This window comes from Somniosus microcephalus, chromosome 10, assembly GCF_052327205.1.
Source record: "Somniosus microcephalus isolate GS21.2 chromosome 10, FLI_Smic_1.0, whole genome shotgun sequence".
NCBI classification, from domain to species: domain Eukaryota; kingdom Metazoa; phylum Chordata; class Chondrichthyes; order Squaliformes; family Somniosidae; genus Somniosus; species Somniosus microcephalus.
Window position 1 is genome coordinate 186327306 of NC_140996.1, and position 20832 is coordinate 186348137.

Here is a 20832-nt window from a genome sequence, read left to right on the forward strand (position 1 = left end):
GGCGATTCTGGCCCCCTGTCGTCGGTTGGTTCATCAGCTTCCGATGCTACTGTTTCTGGGGTGGATGCTACCGGTATGTCGGATTCATCACCAGGTACGCGAGACCTGGGGTGGACTCTTTCCTGTGACTCTAGGATCTGGTCGACATGACGTCTCACAATGTTCTCCCCAACATCCACGGTGTACATTAGTGGCCCCTGCCGTTTGCATATCGTTCCTGGTTGCCATTTCTCTGTTAGGTAGTCGCGAGCCAAGACTGGTTGCCCTACATTGAAGCTCCTTGTCGGCTTCTCATTGATGTGCTGGAATTGCTTATTCTCAACGTCTCTTCGTACATTTGGTTTGAGCAAATCCAGACGAGATCTCAACCTTCGGTTAAAGAACATCATGGCCGGGGTCTGGTTGGTGACTGCATGTGTCGCATTTCTGTAGGCTAACAGGAAATTGTCCACCTTATGCTGCAGTGGAATGTTGTCATCGCACATGGCCCTTACTGCTTTTTTAAAGGTTTGTACAAACCTCTCAGCCAATCCATTGGTGGCTGGATGATACGGAGCGGAGGTGTAATGCCTTACCCCATTCCTTTTCATAAATCTTCGAAACTCTTCGGACACAAACTGTGGTCCGTTATCAGAGCAAATCTGCTCTGGCAAGCCGTTCCTGGCAAAGATGGTCCGTAGGACGGCAATAGTTTTCTCCGTGGTGGTGGAGGACATTTTGATCACCTCAGGCCATTTCGAGTGCGCATCCACAGCTATTAGAAACATTGGCCTAGAAATTCATTATAGCCACTTTTGGGGCGGTAAAGTCGGGCGGCCGCTAAAGTTTGCGCCCGGCGCAAATTCGAGGCCACTTCGCCGATATTCATTAGCTTCGCCTTAAGAGTTTGCTCGAGCGCTAAAACTGGCGATGCACGGCTCTCTTTAGGCGCTAAGCCGGAGGTGCTGAGCGATACCGCCGAGGCCGGGCGCAGCGCAGGTGCGGCCATTTCTTGATTGACAGCAGACACCCTGGCGCTGGCCAGCTCTTAAGGGGGAAGGGTCGACTTGGTCTGCTGCCACGCCCTGGACACTGGAGCCCTCCAGCTAGGCCTGAACACTGCTGCTGGACCCAAATAGCGCCTCAAAGTATGGAGAAGGCCCGTGAACGAGCGCAGCGCTTCTCAGAGCATGATCTGAGGGTGCTGGTTAGCGCTGTGGAGAAGAGACGCCATATTTTGTTCCCAGACAATGGGAGGAAGCCGCCGGCCCGCGTCTACCGGAAAGCCTGGAGGCATGTCGCCACCAGGGTGACATCCAACAGTGAGGTCCCCAGGAGCGCTGTACAATGCCGCAAAAAGCTCAATGACCTCGCCAGGATTGTCAGGGTGAGTACCCTTTCCAGCGTCCTCTTCATCCTTGCATGTGCACCTCACATGGGCAAAGGGACCTGAAAGCCCTAATGGCCAGCCCTCATGCAGCAGCTATGGGACAGTCATGAGCATCAATTGCACATTGTGCACTTAACACACTGGCCAGGCTATTCAACCATGGGAGGCAGTGCACACAAGATCAGGGCTACACACTGGCCAGGCTATTCCACCATGGGAGGCAGTGCACACAAGATCAGGGCTACACACTGGCCAGGCTATTCCACCATGGGAGGCAGTGCACACAAGATCAGGGCTACACACTGTACTTAGAGGCCGTCCTTTCTCTTGCAGGCCAAGCTGGCCAATAATAAGAGGAGCCGGACTGTGACCGGGGGAGGCGGACCCCAGATCCAGCCGCTCACCGAGCTGCAACAGCGCGTGGAGCGCATCATGGGTGCCCGGGTGATTGGCCCCGTTGCATCTGGAGATGCCGACCCTGTTCTGGGCACCAATGGTAAGGACATCACCTTTTGGACCTCTCTCGTCCCACTTGCGCATCAGATCTACATCCTTTGCCACTGTCCGACCAATGCGCTGAATGCCACCACTCATGCATCCCTCGCTGACACCCTCTCCTCACTCTAAAGCTACTCTTGTGCCTTCCTGCTTTCAGATGGTGAGGAGGAGGTCCCTGAAGTTGCCAGTGACAGCCCCTCAGAAGAGGAGGAGGAGGAGGAGCAAGAGGAAGGCGGCCCATCAGGGGAACCCTCAGCCGTGGCAAGCCATGCCACTGTAGGGGAGACGTCTTCCCTGGAGGGGAGCGTGGGGGAAGTGTCGGAGGGGAGTGTAGCTCCTGGGACCAGCGGCCTGCAGAAACGCGGGAGGGGGGTGGAAGCTCAGCGGCCTTCTCCCCAGAGGGGGGAAGGGTCGGAGGGGAGTCCAATTGCTGGGCCCAGCGGCGTCCAGCAACGCAGGAAGGGTCGGCCAGTTCGGCGGCCTTCTCCCCAGAGGGAGAGTCCGCCCTCCAGTCCGGAGACGGTCAACGCCGAGGAGATGCGCCGCCTCGAGGACATGTCCGCGGACTCGGAGCGCCGGCACACAGAGCTCATGGGGGTAGTGGGACGGATGCCTGAGGCCATCGAGTCCCTGTCTCGGAGTGTCACCGAATTCGGGGCCTCTCTGGCAGCGACTGGCCAGGTGATCAGTGGTGCCGTGCAGTCACTGGCTGCTCTGATGCGGTCACAGAACAGGGCAACACGGGCACTCACTGCTGCCACACTCGCTGTGTCAGCCCGGCATCGCCAGGGCACCCGGCGCGCTGCAGGAGCACAGCGGTCTGTCCCTCGGCAGATTGCTGCGCATGCTGCAGTGCTGGCCCGGGCGAGTGCCAGTGTCTCAGGCGACCAGCGAGCGCCTGCCATCCGCCAGCTTGCCCCCATTCCTCCAGCCGCCACTGCCACTCCCCCAGTGGAGCTGCCACGAGCTGCTGCAGCGACTGATGCTGGCCAGCCACAGCTGCAGCATTCACCAGCCGGCCCCTCAAGGGCCAGACCTCGTCTAGGCCGACCCCCAAGGGCATCTGCCGTCACGACATGTGCCCCTCAGGAGCCTTCCCCCAGCCTTGCAGCAGCCACTGGCCTCACTTTGAGGAGGAGCAGCAGGGCGTCCAGGGGCCAGCAAAGTTTGCAGAAGGCAACGCCCTCGCGGGACACAAAGTAGAGGGTGTGTCCAAATGTTGTGTTTTTTGGAATGGTTTTTTGAAGGCCGAGGATGAGGCCATTTTTGTTTACATCTTTTGTTAATCCTCCCCAGGTTGTGGGAGTGAGTCATGTGTGTGAGTGTTTTTTGGGGGTTTCGTGTGTTCTTGGTTTTCATGTGGGAAGGGCCCTGAGTTTGTACAATAAACCATTTTATTTATTCACATTGTCCATGTTTGATCTTTGAAGTGTTTGTTGCCTTAACCGGCTGAGGGCTTGCGGAGCAGCTGCAATCATGTTCTTTCATTGGCACAAGCCATTCCCTGACAGGGGGCCTAGAAGTGACGTTCAATAAGCCGCCGACGGGCGGCCCTTGGACCTTCTGCCTCCCTCCTGGGCTGGTACTCCTCGTCCTCCTCCTCCTCGTGCTCCTCCTGCTCCTCCTCCTGAGGTGGTGGTCCAACGTGAGGTGGCAGTGCCTGAGTCCTGCGGATAGCCAGGTTGTGCAGCATGCAGCAAACGACGACGAATTGGGAGACTCGCTCCTGCGAATACTGGAGGGCTCCCCCGGAGCGATCCAGACAGCGGAACCGTTGCTTCAGGACGCCGATTGTTTGTTCGATGAGGTTCCTGGTCGCTTGATGGCTCTCGTTGTATGCCTCTTCAGCAGGGGTCGTGGGCGCGCGGAGCGGGGTCATGAGCCAGGCCTTCGATCTAGTTCCTTTTCTCTCCAGTTTTGAAGAAGGGTCAAACCCGAAACGTCAACTCAAATTTCTCTCCACGGATGTTGCCTGACTTGCTGAGTTTTTCCAGCATTTTCTGTTGTTATTTTACACAAAGGATAGCCTTTGTCCCCGATAAGCCATCCTCTTGGGTGAGGCTGTGCCTGGAACATGTCAGCCACAGTTGTCTGTCGCAGGATAAAGGCATCGTGGCTGCTGCCTGGAAAGCGGGCATTGACAGCTAGGATGCGCTGCCTGTGGTCACACACCAGCTGTACGTTGAGGGAATGGTAGCCCTTCCGGTTGCAGTAATCCTCGGCATGCTCCAGAGGTGCCCGCAAAGCCACATGCGTGCAGTCAATGGCGCCCTGCACCATGGGGAAGCCCGCTATTCTTGCAAATCCCACTGCACGCTGCTGCTGCTTGTCCAGGGTCATGGGGAAGGAGATGAATTTACGTCTCCTTCTGAAAAGGGCATTGGTCACCTGGCGGATGCAGCAATGCACGGCGAACTGGGAGATGTTAGCGATGTCCCCAGCAGCGGATTGGAAGGAGCCGGTGGCATAGAAGTTGAGAGTCACCTTCACTGCCACCGACAGAGACGTCCTGCGCATCAGCTGTGGACGCAGATCTCTGTGAAGCAGCTGGCAGATGTCTGCAACCACCTCCCTTCTGAATCGCAGCCTCCTAACACACTGCGCGGCAGACATGTTGAGATAGGAGAACTGCTGGCGGTATACCCTGGGTGGGTAAGGCCTCACTTGGCGACGCCTGTTGCCCCCTCTGCGTCTAGCCAGGGCTGCCACTCTCTCACAGCATCTGTAAGCCCTTCCGACATAAGGCTGAAACTCAGCGTTGGCACCCAATGCAGCCCCCATAATATGCTGGCAAACACTGAGATCTCAATGAAGGCAAAGATAATTGCAAAGCTCTGGCCTGAAGCCAAAAAGACCTGTCCTAGTGTTGGGCCAAAGCAGTAAGCTCTCTTCCTTGGTCTCTCTCCAAAAATCCGTTGCACAAGAGTGAATGCTGCAAAATGGCTGCCCTTTATAGTGCAGGGTAAGTGCCCTTTAATTTGCGCTCTCCGCGGCCCGCCTCGGCTGTGTACCGTTCCACTTCACAGTCGTTAGGGCCGCCCGGCGCACAATGGGGCGACGCGAGTGAAGTTCCGGTTCCGGGCGCACAAAGGGCGTTGCACGACGAAATGACGTCATGATCTGCGCGCGCAGCTGAGCGCGCGCAAAGACTTTGCGCCGGCGCTAAATGTCTACTGAAGTTGGGGCGAGGCGCAGATCGCGCTGCGCCCGGGCGCTAAGCGCCTAGCGCTTGCGATCTGCTCCTCCTAAGGTGCTAACGGCTGGCGCAGCCAACTGAATTTCTAGGCCATTGAGTCCATGAATGGACCAGCAAAATCAATATGCACCCGTTGCCATGGCGATGAGGGCCACTCCCATGGGTGTAGAGGGGCATGTGGTGGTGCATTTTGGACCTTCTGGCATCCTGAGCAGCTCTTTGTCAGGTCCTCGATTTGCTGATCGATCCCCGGCCACCACACATAAGCCCTAGCAAGGCTTTTCATTTTCACCCCTCCCAGATGGCCTTCGTGAAGCTCACTGAGCATTCTCTCCCTTAACTTGGGTGGAATTACCACTCGGGATCCACACATCAAGGTCCCCTGGCATACTGACAGCTGTTCTCTTCTGGATGAGAATGCTGGCAACAGTGAGTCGCCATGTGCTGGCCATCCCTTCACCGTCAAATCATATACCCGAGACAGTGTCGGGTCATTTTGGGTCTCCTTCTCTATACCAGCGTTAGTTACTGGCAAGCATTCAATTATAGTCGAATGAAATATTTCGACAGGATCCACTGCTGGTGCTTCCTCCGCAGTAGGTAGTGGCAGGCGTGATAGTCCATCAGCGTTTCCATGCTGTTTCGTACCCTTATACTCGATATCATATTGGTGCGCCCCTAGAAAAAGGGACCATCTTTGTAGCCGTTGCGCAGTCATCACCGGAATGCCCTTCTTTGGGTTAAAGATGGAGACAAGTGGTTGGTGGTCAGTCAGCAAGGTGAACTTCTGCCCGTGCAGATAGTGGTTGAACTTTTTCACTCCCCACACTAGGCTGAGGGCCTCCCTGTCAATCTGGGCGTAGTTACGCTCGGCTGAGGTTAGTGACCGAGACGCAAAGGCTACTGGCCTCTCCGAGCTGTCCGGGAATTTGTGCGACAGCACCGCTCCAATGCCATAGGGTGATGCATCACACGCCAGCCGAATTGGTAGTGCCGGGTTGAAATGAGCCAACACCTCTTTTGATGTGATCAATTCTTTGCACTTCTGGAAAGCTCGTTTACATTCGTCATTCCACTTCCATGGTACCCCCGTTTGCAGTAGGGTGTTCAGTGGGTGTAGAACTGTAGACAAATTCAGCAAGAACTTATGGTAGTAGTTCACCAACCCGAGGAACGACCTCAGTTGTGACACATTTTCCGGTGCTGGAGCCTTGACTACTGCCTCAATCTTTTCAGGGGACTTATGTAACCCCTCTTCATCAATAACGTGGCCACAATACGAGACCTGCTTCTGGAAAAACTTGCATTTGTGGCGATTAGCACGGAGCCCATAATCCTTCAATCTAGTGAGCACCTGCTCCAGGTTGGCGAGGTTATCACTGTCATTTTCGCCCGTGACCAGGATGTCGTCCAAATAACACTGGGTCCCTGGAATCCCTTGCAGGACTTGATCCATTGCCCTTTGCCAAATAGCCGGAGCTCATGCTACCCCGAACACCAGCCGGTTGTATTGGTCGAGACCTTTATGAGTGTTGATCGTGAAGTACTGTTTCGAGGCTTCTTCTACCTCCATTTGCAGGTACACCTGGGCCAGATCAATCTTAGTGAAGCGTTTCCCTCCAGATAGCGAGGCGAAAATATCTTCAATCCGCGGAAGCGGATATTGTACAGTGTGAAGGACTGGGTTCACTGTCACCTTAAAGTCCCCACAGATGCGAACCTTCTTTGGTTCCCCAGGCGTATTACTCAATGACCTCTTCATTACAGGAACGATGGGTGTAGCCCACTCGCTCCAGTCTACTTTGGACAGCACTCCTGAACGTTCCAAACCTTCCAGCTCTGCTTTGACGGCTGGGCGGATCGCATAAGGTACCGGTCTGGCCTTAAAAAACTTTGGGCTTGCATTTTCCTCTATTTTGATCGTTGCTGTTATGCCTTTTAGTGTTCCGAGTCCCTCCTGGAATACTTCTTGTGCGTCAGTTAGCATTTTTGACAGTCGTCCCGGTGTGACGTCGTCATCCTTTTTGGCATCTACAGTCAGTGCTTGTATGGAATGCCAATCTAGCTGTATCTTCCGGATCCATTCACGCCCTAGTAGTGGTGGTCCTCCATCTGGCAATACATATATGTCCATTTTTGGTGTTTCCTTGCCGTTGTATATCACGTTCACCCTTATTTTTCCTTTGGGGTAGACTTTTTGCCCCGTGTACGTCTTCAAGACAATCTCTGTATCTCTCAAGGGTATATGTGAGAATAGCCGCTTGTAGTCCCTTTGGTTTATGACTGTTAGGGCTGATCCTGTGTCCAATTCCATTTTCACTTGGACTCCGCCTATCTTGAGCGTGACCCAGATAGTTTGGTGATCCTCCATTTTGATTACATGATGTAGTTTCAGACAACCCAGCTCCTTGCTTCCGGAGTCTGTATCACTTTTCTGTTCGTCTGAACTACTCTCCGTCACCTTATGTACCTTTTTGTACTTCTCCTGTGGAGATTTCTTGCTGCTGGTTTTCCTTCCCGACCTGCAGACACTTGCTCTGTGTCCTACTTTTCCACACTGTCTGCACACTTGGTCCTTGAAACAACAGTCCTTGTGGTCGTGTGTTGTTTTGCCGCAGCGATAACACTTCACTGCTCCATATGACATTTCATTTGTGCCATATTCTTGCGATCTCCGTTGTATCTCTGCAGCGCCCCGTGCGGCTGCTTCGTGTGATACTGCCATGCTGAAAGCCTTGTCCAGCATAAGATCCTTTTCTGATAGAAGCCGTTTCTGGGTTCCTTCACTTTGAAGCCCACACACAAACTTGTCCCTTAAAGTATCTGCTAGTCCCGTTCCAAACTGGCAGTATTTCGATAGTTTGCGCAGTTCCGTTAAATACTCAGCATTACTTTCGTCTTTATGCTGGTTCCTTTTGTGAAACTTAAATCTTTCGGCTATCAGCAGCGGTGTGGGGTCTAAGTGGTCCTGTAGGATTGCCACTATGCTTTCAAAATCCTTTTCCACTGGCTTCTCTGGGGTTATTAGGTTTCGCAGTAAGCCGTACGTTTTTGCACCCATGGAATTCAACAATACCAGTGCTTTCCTGGCATCTGGCACTTCATTCGCCTTGCAGTACACTTCTACACGTTCTATATATGTTGCCCAATCTTCGACTTCATTGTCGAACGCTGTGACACTGCCACTCTTCTGCATCCTTGGGTGTGGTTAGACTGGCTAAAAATGGCGTCTCCCACGCTCTCCCTTCTCCGCCGACTCAAAATGGCATCTCCCGCGCTTCTTTCCTCCCCCGCAGACGCTGCTCAGCCCTTGAAACCCCGGCCGTGCTCTGCGCGTTTTCCCTTCTCTCGTTGACGCCGCTCGGTCTTCAACCCCGGCTGCGCCCTGTGCGCTTCACCCTCTCTCTTACCCCATCGACGCTGCTCGGCCTTTTTGTGTGCCGTCGATCGGCTCCAGCCGCTGCCATCCGGGAAGGGTCTGCGCCGTACCTGCTGCCAGCCCGCTGTACTGGATCGTCTCGACTGGGGAACCAAGCCCAGCTCTCCACAGCCTCCTCTGCGATGTTCAAGTCCTCTCCGGATGGTCGACGCCCGCACTGGTGGAATCGGCCTTCTTTTACAGAATTGCAGGTAGGTTTGAATCAACTCGTCGCCACTGTTGAATCCGTGAATGTTAATGTATGGTATTCTTCAATAAATCGGCAGAGACTGCAGAGGAACAATTAACAGGTGTTTACTGGATGCAGGTTACTCAAAAACTAAAGTACAGATCCCTACTCAGGGTTTATATACTGGTGTGGTCACTGCCGGTATACAGTATACAGGAGCTGTAAAAAGTAGTTCTCCCCTTAAAGGTACATACACTACAGTCCAGGTCTTGTTGCATGCAGGCATGGACTGCTTCATTATCTGTGGAGTTGTGAATGATGCTGAACACTGTGCAGTCATCAGCAAACATCCCCATTTCTGACCTTATGTTGGAGGGAAGGTCATTGATGAAGCAGCTGAAGATGGTAGGGCCTAGGATACTGCCCTGAGGAACTCCTGCAGCGATGTCCTGGGGCTGTGATGATTGACCTTCAACCACCACAACCATCTTCCTTTGTGCTAGGTATGACCCCAGCCAATGGAGCGTTTTCCCCCTGATTCCCATTGACTTCAGTTTTACTAGGGCTCCTTGATGCCAGACTCGGTCAAATGCTGCCTTGATGTCAAGGGCAGTCACTCTCACCTCATCTCTGGAATTCAGCTCCTTTGTCCATGTTTGGACCAAGGCTGTAATGAGGTCGGGAGCCGAGTGGTCTTGGCGGAACCCAAACTGGGCATCAGTGAGCAGGTTATTGGTGAGTAAGTGCCGCTTTATAGCACTGTCGATGACACCTTCCATCACTTTGCTGATGATTGAGAGTAGACTGATGGGGCGGTAATTGGCCGGGTTGGATTTGTCCTGCTTTTTGTGGACAGGACATACCTGGGCAGTTTTCCACATTATCGGATAGATGCCAGTGTTGTAGCTGTACTGGAACAGCTTGGCTAGAGGCACGGCTAGTCCTGGAGCACAAGTCTTCAGCACGATAGCTGGGATGTTATCGGGGCCCATAGCCTTTGCTGTATCCAGTGCGCTCAGCTGTTTCTTGATATCACGTGGAGTGAATCGAATTGGCTGAAGACTGGCTTCTGTGATGGTGAGGACCTCGGGAGTAGGCCAATATGGATCATCCACTCGGCACTTCTGGCTGAAGTTGGTTGCAAACGCTTCAGCCTTGTCTTTTGCACTCACGTGCTGGGCTCCACCATCATTGAGGATGGGGATATTCTTGGAGCCTCCTCCTCCCGTTAGTTGTTTAATGGTCCACCACCATTCACGACTGGATGTGGCAGGACTGCAGAGCTTTGATCTGATCCGTTGATTGTGGGATCGCTTAGCCCTGTCTATAGCATGCTGCTTCCGCACGGCGTACAGCATATAAAGAGGCCCTACAGCCTTCTAATCTTTCCAAGGGCCTACCAATGGGCAGCTGGAGCGTCTGCCTAATTCTTTTTTAAGATGCAGGAAATGTATAAACAGAGCACTCTGGCTATCATGTCATGTTGCACTTAGTTTGACTGAGCTGATTGTCGCTGGGCATTCCCACCTGCAATCTGGCACTATTTCACCAGTTATCTATGGTTATTCTTATAAATACAAGAGATTCACCAACATTGTAGCTGACCTTGGGAGGAGCAGGATAAGCTGAATTGGAAGCATGCGAAGGCAATTCCAACAAAAACACATTTTTTGTATATTTCTTAATTTCAAAATTGTTTCTTTAGCATTCCCATGATTACTTTATTATATTTATGAGTTAAAGAGTACAGTATTATAGTATATATGCGTGTGGATCCTGGGGGAAGTAAATTTTGTTCTAGCCACAGGTTGTTTAATTACTGGGGCAATATTTCTTACAGATGTATGCTGTTTAAATTGTTGTACCTGAGTAAAATTCTTGATTTAAGGTTATGTAGAAATGAATAGACTATTGTTTGAATTCAATTTTCTAAATAGTTAATCAGATAAATGTAAGAAATGTAATATAATTTTTTGTTTTAAGTTATCAATTTACTGTTCTCTACATTAATCTAGGGGTGAGAGGAAACCAAAAATTGACCTATTTAGGACCAGTGTAGCTGCCATTCCACGAATAATACCCGATGGAATGTCAAAACTAGAATTGATTGACTTACTGGCAAGGTATGTGTTTTGCTATCAGTTTAAATTATAGCTAAGGATCATTAAAGTCACTTTTCATTGCCAATTTAAAAACCTGTATTTTTTCAGATGATGCGTTTTGGTAAAAAAAAATAACAGCAGTAATTATGCCCTGAATGGAAGTAGGCTTGGTGCTGTGGAACAGCAGAGGGACTTGAGGTATAGGTTCACAGAGCATTAATGGCAGCATCTCAGATTGTTACAGCTGGAAAAAAAACTAATAGAATTCTAGGTTTTATCTCGAGGTGTAAAATATAGCCAAGAGGTAATGATAAGCTATATAAAACCTTTAGGAAGACCTCCGCTAGTGTGCAGTATTGAGCTCCATACTATAAGAAGGATATTGAGGCTTTACAGAGGGAACAATGTAGGTTCAGTAGGATGCTGCCTGATATGAGAAAATACAGATAAGAAGAACGACTTGAAATGTTGAGTCTTTTTGCATTAGAACAATGCAAAGTATGGGGCGATATAAGTTTTAGAAAATTATGAACAGTTGGGACAGAGTAGACATAAGCATAATGTTTTCAGTAGTTGAGGGGCCATAGATACAAGATTAAATGTAAGAGATTTAGAACAGAGGGCAGGAGAAACATCTTCAAACAGAGAGGGTGATTTTAACTTTTAGCGATAGTGTAAAACACATGACATCGGCTCGGCCACCCATTAAACGCCTTTCCCGATTTTCGTTCCCACGTTTATGTAGTATGGCAATAGTGAATAAAGCTCTAACACAGAGCACTGCAGAAAGCATTGAAAGGAACATCTTGGTAGTTTAAACCCACACAGTACCATGGGTGCATCGGCAAATATAATTTTGCTTACATGTCAGAGGAGGTGCAGCCACAGCAGCAGAGGAAGGCAGGGAGATGTGAAGCCACAAGGTGTACTACCACCCCATAGAAAGCTATCTCCACTTCACTGAGGAGCAAGGAACCTATATCTCACCAATGAAGCTATTGATGACTTGTGCCTGGAATCAGACCTGCAACCATTAGCACTGAGCTACCAGCAACAGTAAAATTGATGTTGGCACTCAGATTTTTCAATACAGATTCCTTCCATGCAATGGTAGAAAAGTTAGCAAAGATCATCCAGTTTTTGATTCACTTCTTTTACTGAATTCACAGATGTTTGTAACTACATCATGCAGTATGCAGTAACAGGAGTGGAGGCTGAGAGGCTTTTATGATAGATATGCTATTCCCATTGCAGTATCAACTGCACCCTTGGGCCATTCAAGCACCTGTCATGTCATGCTTACCAAATTGTAAAGTATCTTGCTTACAGTGTATTTATGAGAGGTGACTAAGTGCATCAGAATAGCCAGCTGTATGTGTGAATAATGATAGTCTTCAATCTTTCACACCTGCATCTTTCCATGTTTTGCTTTTTTGGCCTGTTCTAATAGTCTTTGTTACTTGTCTGTGTGTTGGAATTTTAGCAGATTGCTGAATCAATTTGGGTTAAGCATACAAAGTTGTTCAAACAAACACATCTGATACCTCTAAGTTACTTTGATTGGTATAAATTTCCTTGTGTATATATATATATTATATATACAAGTACACTATCCCTTACCCGAAAGCCTTGGGACCAGCTGAGTTTCGGTTTTCGGAATTTTTCGGATTTCAGAAGGTATTATTATAAGACTGGGAAATTTGTATTTAATATAAATTTTAAAAGTTCAGGCTACCTCTTGCGACTGTTCCGTGTCTCATTCCCCTTCCTGCTTCTCTGGAAAGCCGGCTATCGTCTGACTCCTACTAAGCTGGCCCGCAAATCAGGTCGGGGGTCGGGTCGGGTGGGGGGGGAGAAAAGAATATCGGACGGGTCGGGGGTCGGGTCGGGTCGGGTTGGGGGGGGGAGAAAAGAATATCGGACGGGCCGTGGTTCGGGTCGGGTCGGGGGGTGGGGGGAGAAAAGAATATCGGACGGGCCGCTGCAGCTATCGGACGGGCTGCTGTATTGTTGGGTTCACTCTCCCGGTACCTCCTTCACACTGCCTGGCTCGGCCTGCAATCTCCTACCCAGGAGGGAACTCTGTGACCCTCTGCCCTGCTCAGCGTAAGTCGTGCGCCACTCTGGTCATGTCGTGCGCACGACTTATGCTGAACGAAAAAACTTTCGGTTTTTAGAGGTTTTCGGAAGTTCGGATAAAGGATAGTCTACCTGTATATGGCAGCCTACATTTTATTCATGATCATCCTAATTGCTCAACTTTGCACTTTTCTTCAGGTTAGATACCTTTTACGGCTGTCTTCCAGTTTCTTTGCGTGGATGCCCCCACATTCATAGCATGTACAATGTCTCCCATGATATCTGTACCCTGTACTCAGTAGTGGGTTGTCTCCCTGCCTCAGACTATAGGGGACATTTTGGCATGACCTCACACTATCTGCTATTAGCTATAGATGCTTACCTGAAAATTGGGGTTTGTACCTGCTACACTCGCCCTCTATTATGTCTTAAAATTGTACACGCCACAGCATAGATTGGCTCATTTTGCACTTGTTATATCAGCAAACTTTATAGCTAGTTTAGTAACATTATTACAGGTGCTTTCTGATTGATCACTCATTTGTGCTTTAATTTTTGCACACCACAATGAATGTAAAACTTCCAGAAACTGCACAACCTAAAGTTGTGTATTCCCAGAAGTGTGTTAAAACAGGGAAAAAGTTTAACTTCCACTTAACATTCAGTCAGTATGCCAGGAAGAATTTCATCCCTCTAATATGGGAAAGCCTACACATTGTTATAATTTTTAAAATTTTCTAACTCCAATTTAGGCTAACTATCCATATGGATGATGAACTTCGCCACATTGCACAAAACTCTCTTCAGAGTCTTCTTGTTGATTTTGCTGACTGGAGGGAAGATGTGTTGTTTGGTTTTACTAACTTTCTACTTCGTGAGGTGAATGACACGCAACAGAATCTTCTTGATAGCTCTCTAAAATTGTTGGTACATCTGCTCACTCAGTGGAAGCTTGCAATACAGACTCAAAGCAAGGGCCAAGACCAAGCTAAATTAAAGACCTCAGAGGTATGTTCTAACTCATCTGCTGAATACATGGCTTTCCTTGAGATAACAATGGTGACATGTGATTTATGTATTCAGTGAATTTTCATTTTCCATTTGGAAGCATTTAGTCATTAAACAGTGCTTCAGTTGTACTAGTGAAGCTAAACTGATCAATATTTCATGTTTGTGAGGTAATAGAGCTGTACAAAGTTAAACATAAATTCACATGCTGAAGTATTGCTTAATTTAATTTATCATTCTATCTTGTATACTGTGAGAATTTTTTCACTTACACAAAATAATATTTTGTAGGAACGGAGATTCCTAGCTGAAGAATTGAGATCGACGCAGAGAATCAAAAACAATAAAATTTAATGAACAAACGAAGTTAAACAGTAAACTGCTGGATACAATGCAAATAGGTCTGGTCTGGTTGAAAGCCTCTCTAGAACTGCTAGAAGGTTCGGAGCACTGACGTCATGACGTCATCACGTTCTTCCCGCCGTTGGCGGGCGGCATGACGTTATCACGCGGAGTAAAGGAAAGAAGCCATAGTACAGTTAACAGATACATTAAAGGTGCAGCCCCCGGTTGCACTACATTGCTGTTAAAGGAATTATAAACAATTGTCCTGAATCCCCTGGTGGCTCCGCCACATACACCCCCCAGAATTGTCTTTAACAGAAAAGGTAAGACGAGAAGGGGGTCTGACGAGTCTGTCCAACCGACTGCGATACTCTGGCAACTGGAACGGAGCGCTAGAAGACGAACTGGCAGTTGGCCGTGGTTGGGATGGTGCCGCAGGCGTAGGAGAAGAAGTGGCTGGCTGTGGCTGTACTGGACCGACGGTCGACGGTGGACGCCCACGACGAGGCGGTTGAGCAGTGACGACTGGCTTGCTCAGATCCAGATGAGCCGGTTTTAACCGGTCGATGGAGATGTGGTCAGGCTTACCCCCGACGTCGACTGTGAAAGACTTGTCACCTGACGAGATGACGCGGAACGGACCAGTGTAAGGCGGTTTGAGCGGGTCTCTGTGAGCATCTTGATGAATGAAAATGTATTCGGTGCTCTTAAGCTCCACCGGGACATGGGAGCGCTGCAGGTCGTGATGAGACGTAGGCACTGGGATGAAATTCTTAGTCACCTCTTGGTGGCTGACGAGCTGCTGAGCTGCGGACCAGGGTTCCATGTGAGGAGGAAGAAAATCGCCAGGAACTCTGAGTGGTTGGCCGTAAACCAGTTCTGCAGAAGAAGATTGCAGGTCGTCCTTAGGAGCCATGCAAAGACCCAGCAGCACCCAAGGGAGCCTGTCCACCCAACCAGTCCCACGAAGACGAGCACGCAGTGCAGCTTTAAGGGACCTGTGAAATCTCTCGCACAGACCGTTTGCCTGTGGATGATAGGCGGTGGTGCGATGAAGCTTGGTACCCAAACCCTGAGCCACGGCATTCCAAAGTTCCGAGATAAATTGAGGTCCTCGGTTGGAGGAGATGTCAGCCGGTACCCCGAACCGAGCCACCCATGACGAGATGAAGGCTCTGGAAACATCCGCCACTGTGGTGGCAACCAAAGGAATTGCCTCTGGCCACCGGGTGGTGCGGTCTACCACGGTGAGGAGATGCGTGAAACCACGAGAAGAAGGGAGAGGGCCAACCAGGTCCACGTGAACATGGTCGAAGCGATGCTCTGGAACTGGAAAAGTGGCCACTGGGGCCTTGACATGGCGTTGGATTTTGGACTTCTGGCAACTCACGCAGGTATTGGTCCAGTCACGGACGTCGAGATGCATGCCCTTCCAGACGAACTTCTTTGCCATGAGTCGTTGTGAAGCCCTCATAACAGGGTGCGACAAACCGTGGATTGCGTCAAAAACTCTCCTGCGCCATTTCACTAGTACAATTGGTCGGGGGACTCCCATCGAGATGTCGCAAAGGAGTGTGGTCCCTGCGGCCTGAAAACTGACATCAGCCACTTGTAAGCTGGAAGGTGTGGTCCGGTATGCCTGCACTTCAGGGTCTGCCATCTGTTCTTCTGCCAAACCAACATAGTCGATTCCCAGGTGAACTGCGTGGACCGGGGCACGGAAGAGACAATCCGCCACCAGGTTTTCCTTGCCAGACACATGTTGTATGTCTGTTGTAAATTCTGATATGAACGTAAGATGACGTTGTTGCCAAGCCGACCATGGTTCCGCTGTCTTGGCCATGGCAAACGTAAGTGGCTTGTGGTCTACGAAAGCCGTGAATGGGAGTCCTTCCAGTAAGAAGCGAAAATGGCGGATGGCCAGGAAACGTGCCAACAACTCCCTATCAAAGGTACTGTATTTGCGTTCATTTTTTTGCAATTGGCGGCTGAAGAAAGCCAGTGGTTGCCACGTGCCGTTGACCAATTGCTCCTGCACTGCCCCGATGGCATAGTCAGATGCATCTGTGGTAAGGGCGATGGTTGCACCTGGAAGAGGATGTGCTAACATGGTTGCATCAGCCAAAGCGTCCTTAGTGTTGAGGAACGCCTGGTCCATCTGGGGTGTCCAGCCAATGGGGTCTTTACCCGATTTACCTTTTAGAGCCTCGTACAACGGTTGCATTAACAGGGCCGCCTTGGGGACGAAACGATGATAAAAATTGACCATCCCCAGGAATTCCTGGAGAGCCCTGACGGTCTGAGGACGCGGGAACGAGGTAACTGCCTCCACCTTCGTAGCCAGCGGAACGGCGCCTTCTGAGGTGATTCTGTGTCCCAGAAAATCAATGCTTTGTAAGCCAAACTGGCACTTGGCCGGGTTGATAATAAGGCCATGCTGGCTGAGACGAGAAAAAAGGGTAATGTGCTCTTTCTTGCTGGTACTGGCGATGAGGATGTCATCGAGGTAGACGAAGATGAATGGCATACCGCGCAACACAGAATCCATGAGACGCTGGAAGGCTTGCGCTGCGTTCTTCAACCCAAACGGCATACGAAGGAACTCAAAGAGCCCAAAAGGCGTGATGACAGCGGTTTTGGGGACGTCCTGAGGATGAACGGGCACTTGATGATACCCCTGGACAAGGTCTACTTTGGAAAAGATGGAATTCCCTGCCAGGTGGGCCGAAAAATCCTGTATGTGAGGAATCGGGTACCGATCTGGAGTCGTAGCTTTATTCAGGCGTCTGTAGCCACCGCATGGTCGCCATCCGCCGCCTGGTTTAGGAACGATGTGTAATGGTGAAGACAAAGGACTATTCGATCATCGAATAATTCCCAGGTGCGCCATGGTATGGAACTCCGCCTTTGTGGCTGCGAGTTTACCGGGTTCCAGCCTTCGAGCCCGTGCATAAACTGGGGATCCTGTCGTGGTAATGTGGTGCGCCACACCGTGCCTCGCGACTGAAGAAGAAAAAGTGGGCCTGGTGAGCTCCGGAAACTCACTGAGAAGACGAGAGAACTCATATGGAGATGGGACTGCACAGGCAACTGACCAAGACACAGCGGTGCTGCGGTGGCAGGGGACCGAATGAAAGGTGGCTGCGTTGATTAACCGGCAGTGCCGGACGTCGACGAGAAAACCATTGGCGCAAAAAAATCTGCCCCCAGGATGGCCTGTGAGACTTTCGCCGTGATGAACTCCCAAATGAAATGCTGGCCGCCAAAACGCAACTGGACCCTACACCTTCCGAACGTGCGGATGGCCGCACCATTGGCTGCCTTGAAGGAGGGACCGTGACCGCCGGATTGAAGATCGAGCTTCGATGCTGGTAGGATACTGCACTGGGAGCCAGTATCACAGAGAAAACGTCGACCTGACAGGGAGTCTGTGATATAAAGGAGTTTCCCTGCGGAACCGACGGCCATCGCAACTCCGGCGTGTCCCTCAGGCCCTGTCGCCCTTCTCAGAAACCGCTGGTTTGAGGTAGGTTTTTGTTTTGGGGAAAAACTGCAGGGAGGACGGCAGCATCGGGCTTTCGTGCCAAAACGAGCGTGGTATGCACACCAGCCTGCTGGCGGAGGAATCGGCTTCACTCTTGTGGGCGCACAACTTTGTTGTGTGACGGTGAAAATTTTATCCGCTTCTGCAGCGAGTTCAGCACAGTCCGTGATTGCGGAATTGGCCAAGGCCGCCTGTACTGGCTCTGGCAACTGACAGAGAAACAACTCCCGGAACAGAAAACATTCCGATTCTGAGCCCAAGAGCGTGAGCATCTGGCTCATGAGCTCTGATGGCTTTGAGTCCCCAAGGCCGGGCATGGAGATAAGTCTGCGAGCACGTTCTGACTTGGACAGACCGAAAACCTGCAGTAACTGTGTTTTTAAAGCTTCGTACTTGCCATCGTCCGGAGGACTTCCGAGGAGGCTGATGACCCGCGAGGCCGTGGCGCTGTCGAGGGCGGAGACCACATAATAATAACGGGTCGAATCCGCTACTACTCCCCGATTGCAAATTGGGCTTCCGCCTGGTTGTTGCTCCCAAAATTGCGGCAGTTTGAGGGTGACGGCGTTCGTGTCCATGATGTAACTTCAACAAAAATTGTTCGAAGAAATCGGGGTCACCAATGTAGGAACGGAGGTTCCTAGCTGAAGAATTGAGATCGACGCAGAGAATCAAAAACAATAAAATTTAATGAACAAGCGAAGTTAAACAGTAAACTGCTGGATACAATGCAAATAGGTCTGGTCTGGTTGAAAGCCTCTCTAGAACTGCTAGAAGGTTCCGAGCACTGACGTCATGACGTCATCACGTTCTTCCCGCCGTTGGGGGATCACGTGACGGGCGGCATGACGTCATCACGCGGAGTAAAGGAAAGAAGCCATAGTACAGTTAACAGATACATTAAAGGTGCAGCCCCCGGTTGCACTACATTGCTGTTAAAGGAATTACAGGTAGACTATCCTTTATCCGCACTTCCGAAAACCGAAAACCTCTAAAAACCGAAAGTTTTTTCGTGGCGCGTAAGTCGTGTGCACGACATGACCCGAGTGGCGCCAAACATGACAGGAGTGGTCCGGGAGCTCTGCCTTTCCCTGTGAGCAGGGCAGAGGGTCACAGAGTTCCCTCCTGGGTAGGAGATTGCAAGCCGAGCCGGGCAGTGTGAAGGAGGTACCGGGAGAGTGAACCCAACAATACAGCAGCCCGTCCGATAGTCTTTTCTTCCTCCCCCCCCCCCCCGACCTGATTTGCGGGCCAGCTTAGTGTAGGAGTCAGCCGATATCCGTCTTTCCCACAACTGGCGGCGGCAGTCGAGCCCCAGACCCCCGCTAAGTCAAGGAATTCAGATACGGAGCAGGGGGAGCCGGAAACCTCGATCTAACGGCAGAAATCAGCAGCCGTTTTGTTAGGTTTTTTTTCTTCCCCTAGCAATTTTTTTCTTCCCCTAGCATTTTTTTAAACAGTCAGGCTGTGGAAAGAGTCTCTGTAGCTTAGCAACAGCTTCAGAGACGCTTCCAAGGCAGGGCCCGAGTGTTTACAAGCTGTTGCTAAGCAACAGTGTTTGTTGTCAGATACGGAGATGAAAACCTTCTGAAATCCGAAAAATTCCGAAAACCGAAACACAACTGGTCCCAAGGTTTTCGGATAAAGGATAGTCTACCTGTATAAACAATTGTCCTGAATCCCCTGGTGGCTCCGCCACAATTTAATGTTTTTGTTCAGAGTACAAGTTGCAATTAAGACCATTGTAACATATAATTTTCATATAAAAAGTTAACAGACCTACTAAAATTAGAAATAAAAACGCTGGAAACATTCAGCCGGTCGGGCAGCATCTGTGGAGAGAGAAACAGTTAACATTTCAAGTCAATGATCTTTCATCAGAACTGGAAGATGTTAGAGATGAGCAGCTTTTAAGCAATAGCAAAGCCAGATGAAAGGGGGACAGGGAAAGAATAAAAAGGAAAGGTTTGTAATAGGGTGGATGGCAGGAGTGATTAAATGACAAAACTACTAAAATTAGATGCAGCTAAACATAATTTGGCATGTGCCACCCTAATTGCAGATTTATTGATAGGATTTACATGCACCTGGTGGATGTAATATAATACATGCTGACTGTTGTTTCCTGATGATCAACTGCTGTTTATCACTAAATAAATTTGTAGTGATTATGCACAATTATTAATCCATTAGTGTAGATAGTTTAATGCAACAAGGATACTGAATGCATCAGCCATTGATATTTTACAATGATGGCTGCTTTCAAAAAGAAACAGAATTAAAACTGAATGAGAGAGATTTTTCTCTGCTTTACACCCCATATAAATCATTATTGGGCTGCAAAACAGAAGGGGACAGAGATCCAATATACAAGGTCTTCACCCACTTTATGCTTCATGCACATGTCTGAGGGTATCCCTGGTATTATCAGAAACAAGCAGGAGTATTTAAGTTAACTTTCAATGATATATGAATTTATGTTCAACTTTGGATGGCTCTTTTATCTCACAAACATGAAATATTGCTATGTTCAGTTTAGATGATTTACATGCAGAAACTACTGAGAATCAAGCATTGCTTAATAACTAAATGCTACCAAAGTCACAAACAACATCCCCTGTGACTGTGGTGTATTATCCCTCATCATCCTTCTTAACCTCTCTGCCATCTTTGGGGTGATCAACAGCACCAGCCTCCTCCTTTTCTAGCTCAGTGGGACTACCCTCACTTAGTTCCACTCTTACCTATCTGATTGTAGAAAAAGCACCTGTACTAATCACTTCTCTTCCCACCTCCACGCCATTACCTCAGTTCCCCAAGAATCCTTCCTTGGTTCCCCCCTTCCTCATCTATATGCTGCCCATGGTGACATCACTTTCAGACATGGGTCATCTTCTACATGTACACTGATGACACCCAACTCTACCTCTTCACACCTCTCTTGACCACTCCACTGCCTCTATGTTGTCAGACTGCTTGTCTAACATCCAGTATTGGATGAGCCGCAATTTCCTGTAACAAAACAACGGGAGACTGAAATCATCATCTTCAGCCCCCACCACAAACTCTGTTCCATTGCCTCC

At 49.7% G+C, this 20832-nt stretch overlaps 1 protein-coding gene across 6 annotated transcripts in view; it reads left to right on the plus strand.

Annotated features, from left to right (window-relative positions):
• The window catches only part of LOC147111928 (protein furry homolog), a 486257-nt gene that overhangs the window by 191570 nt on the left and 273855 nt on the right, over positions 1 to 20832 (plus strand). For all 6 annotated transcript variants that reach the window (XM_085999325.1, XM_085999321.1, XM_085999322.1 and 3 more), the window contains exons 17-18: positions 10687 to 10794; positions 13605 to 13860. In XM_085999325.1, coding sequence (XP_085855451.1) covers positions 10687 to 10794; positions 13605 to 13860 — 364 coding nt within the window. The remainder of the gene's footprint in view (positions 1 to 10686; positions 10795 to 13604; positions 13861 to 20832) is intronic.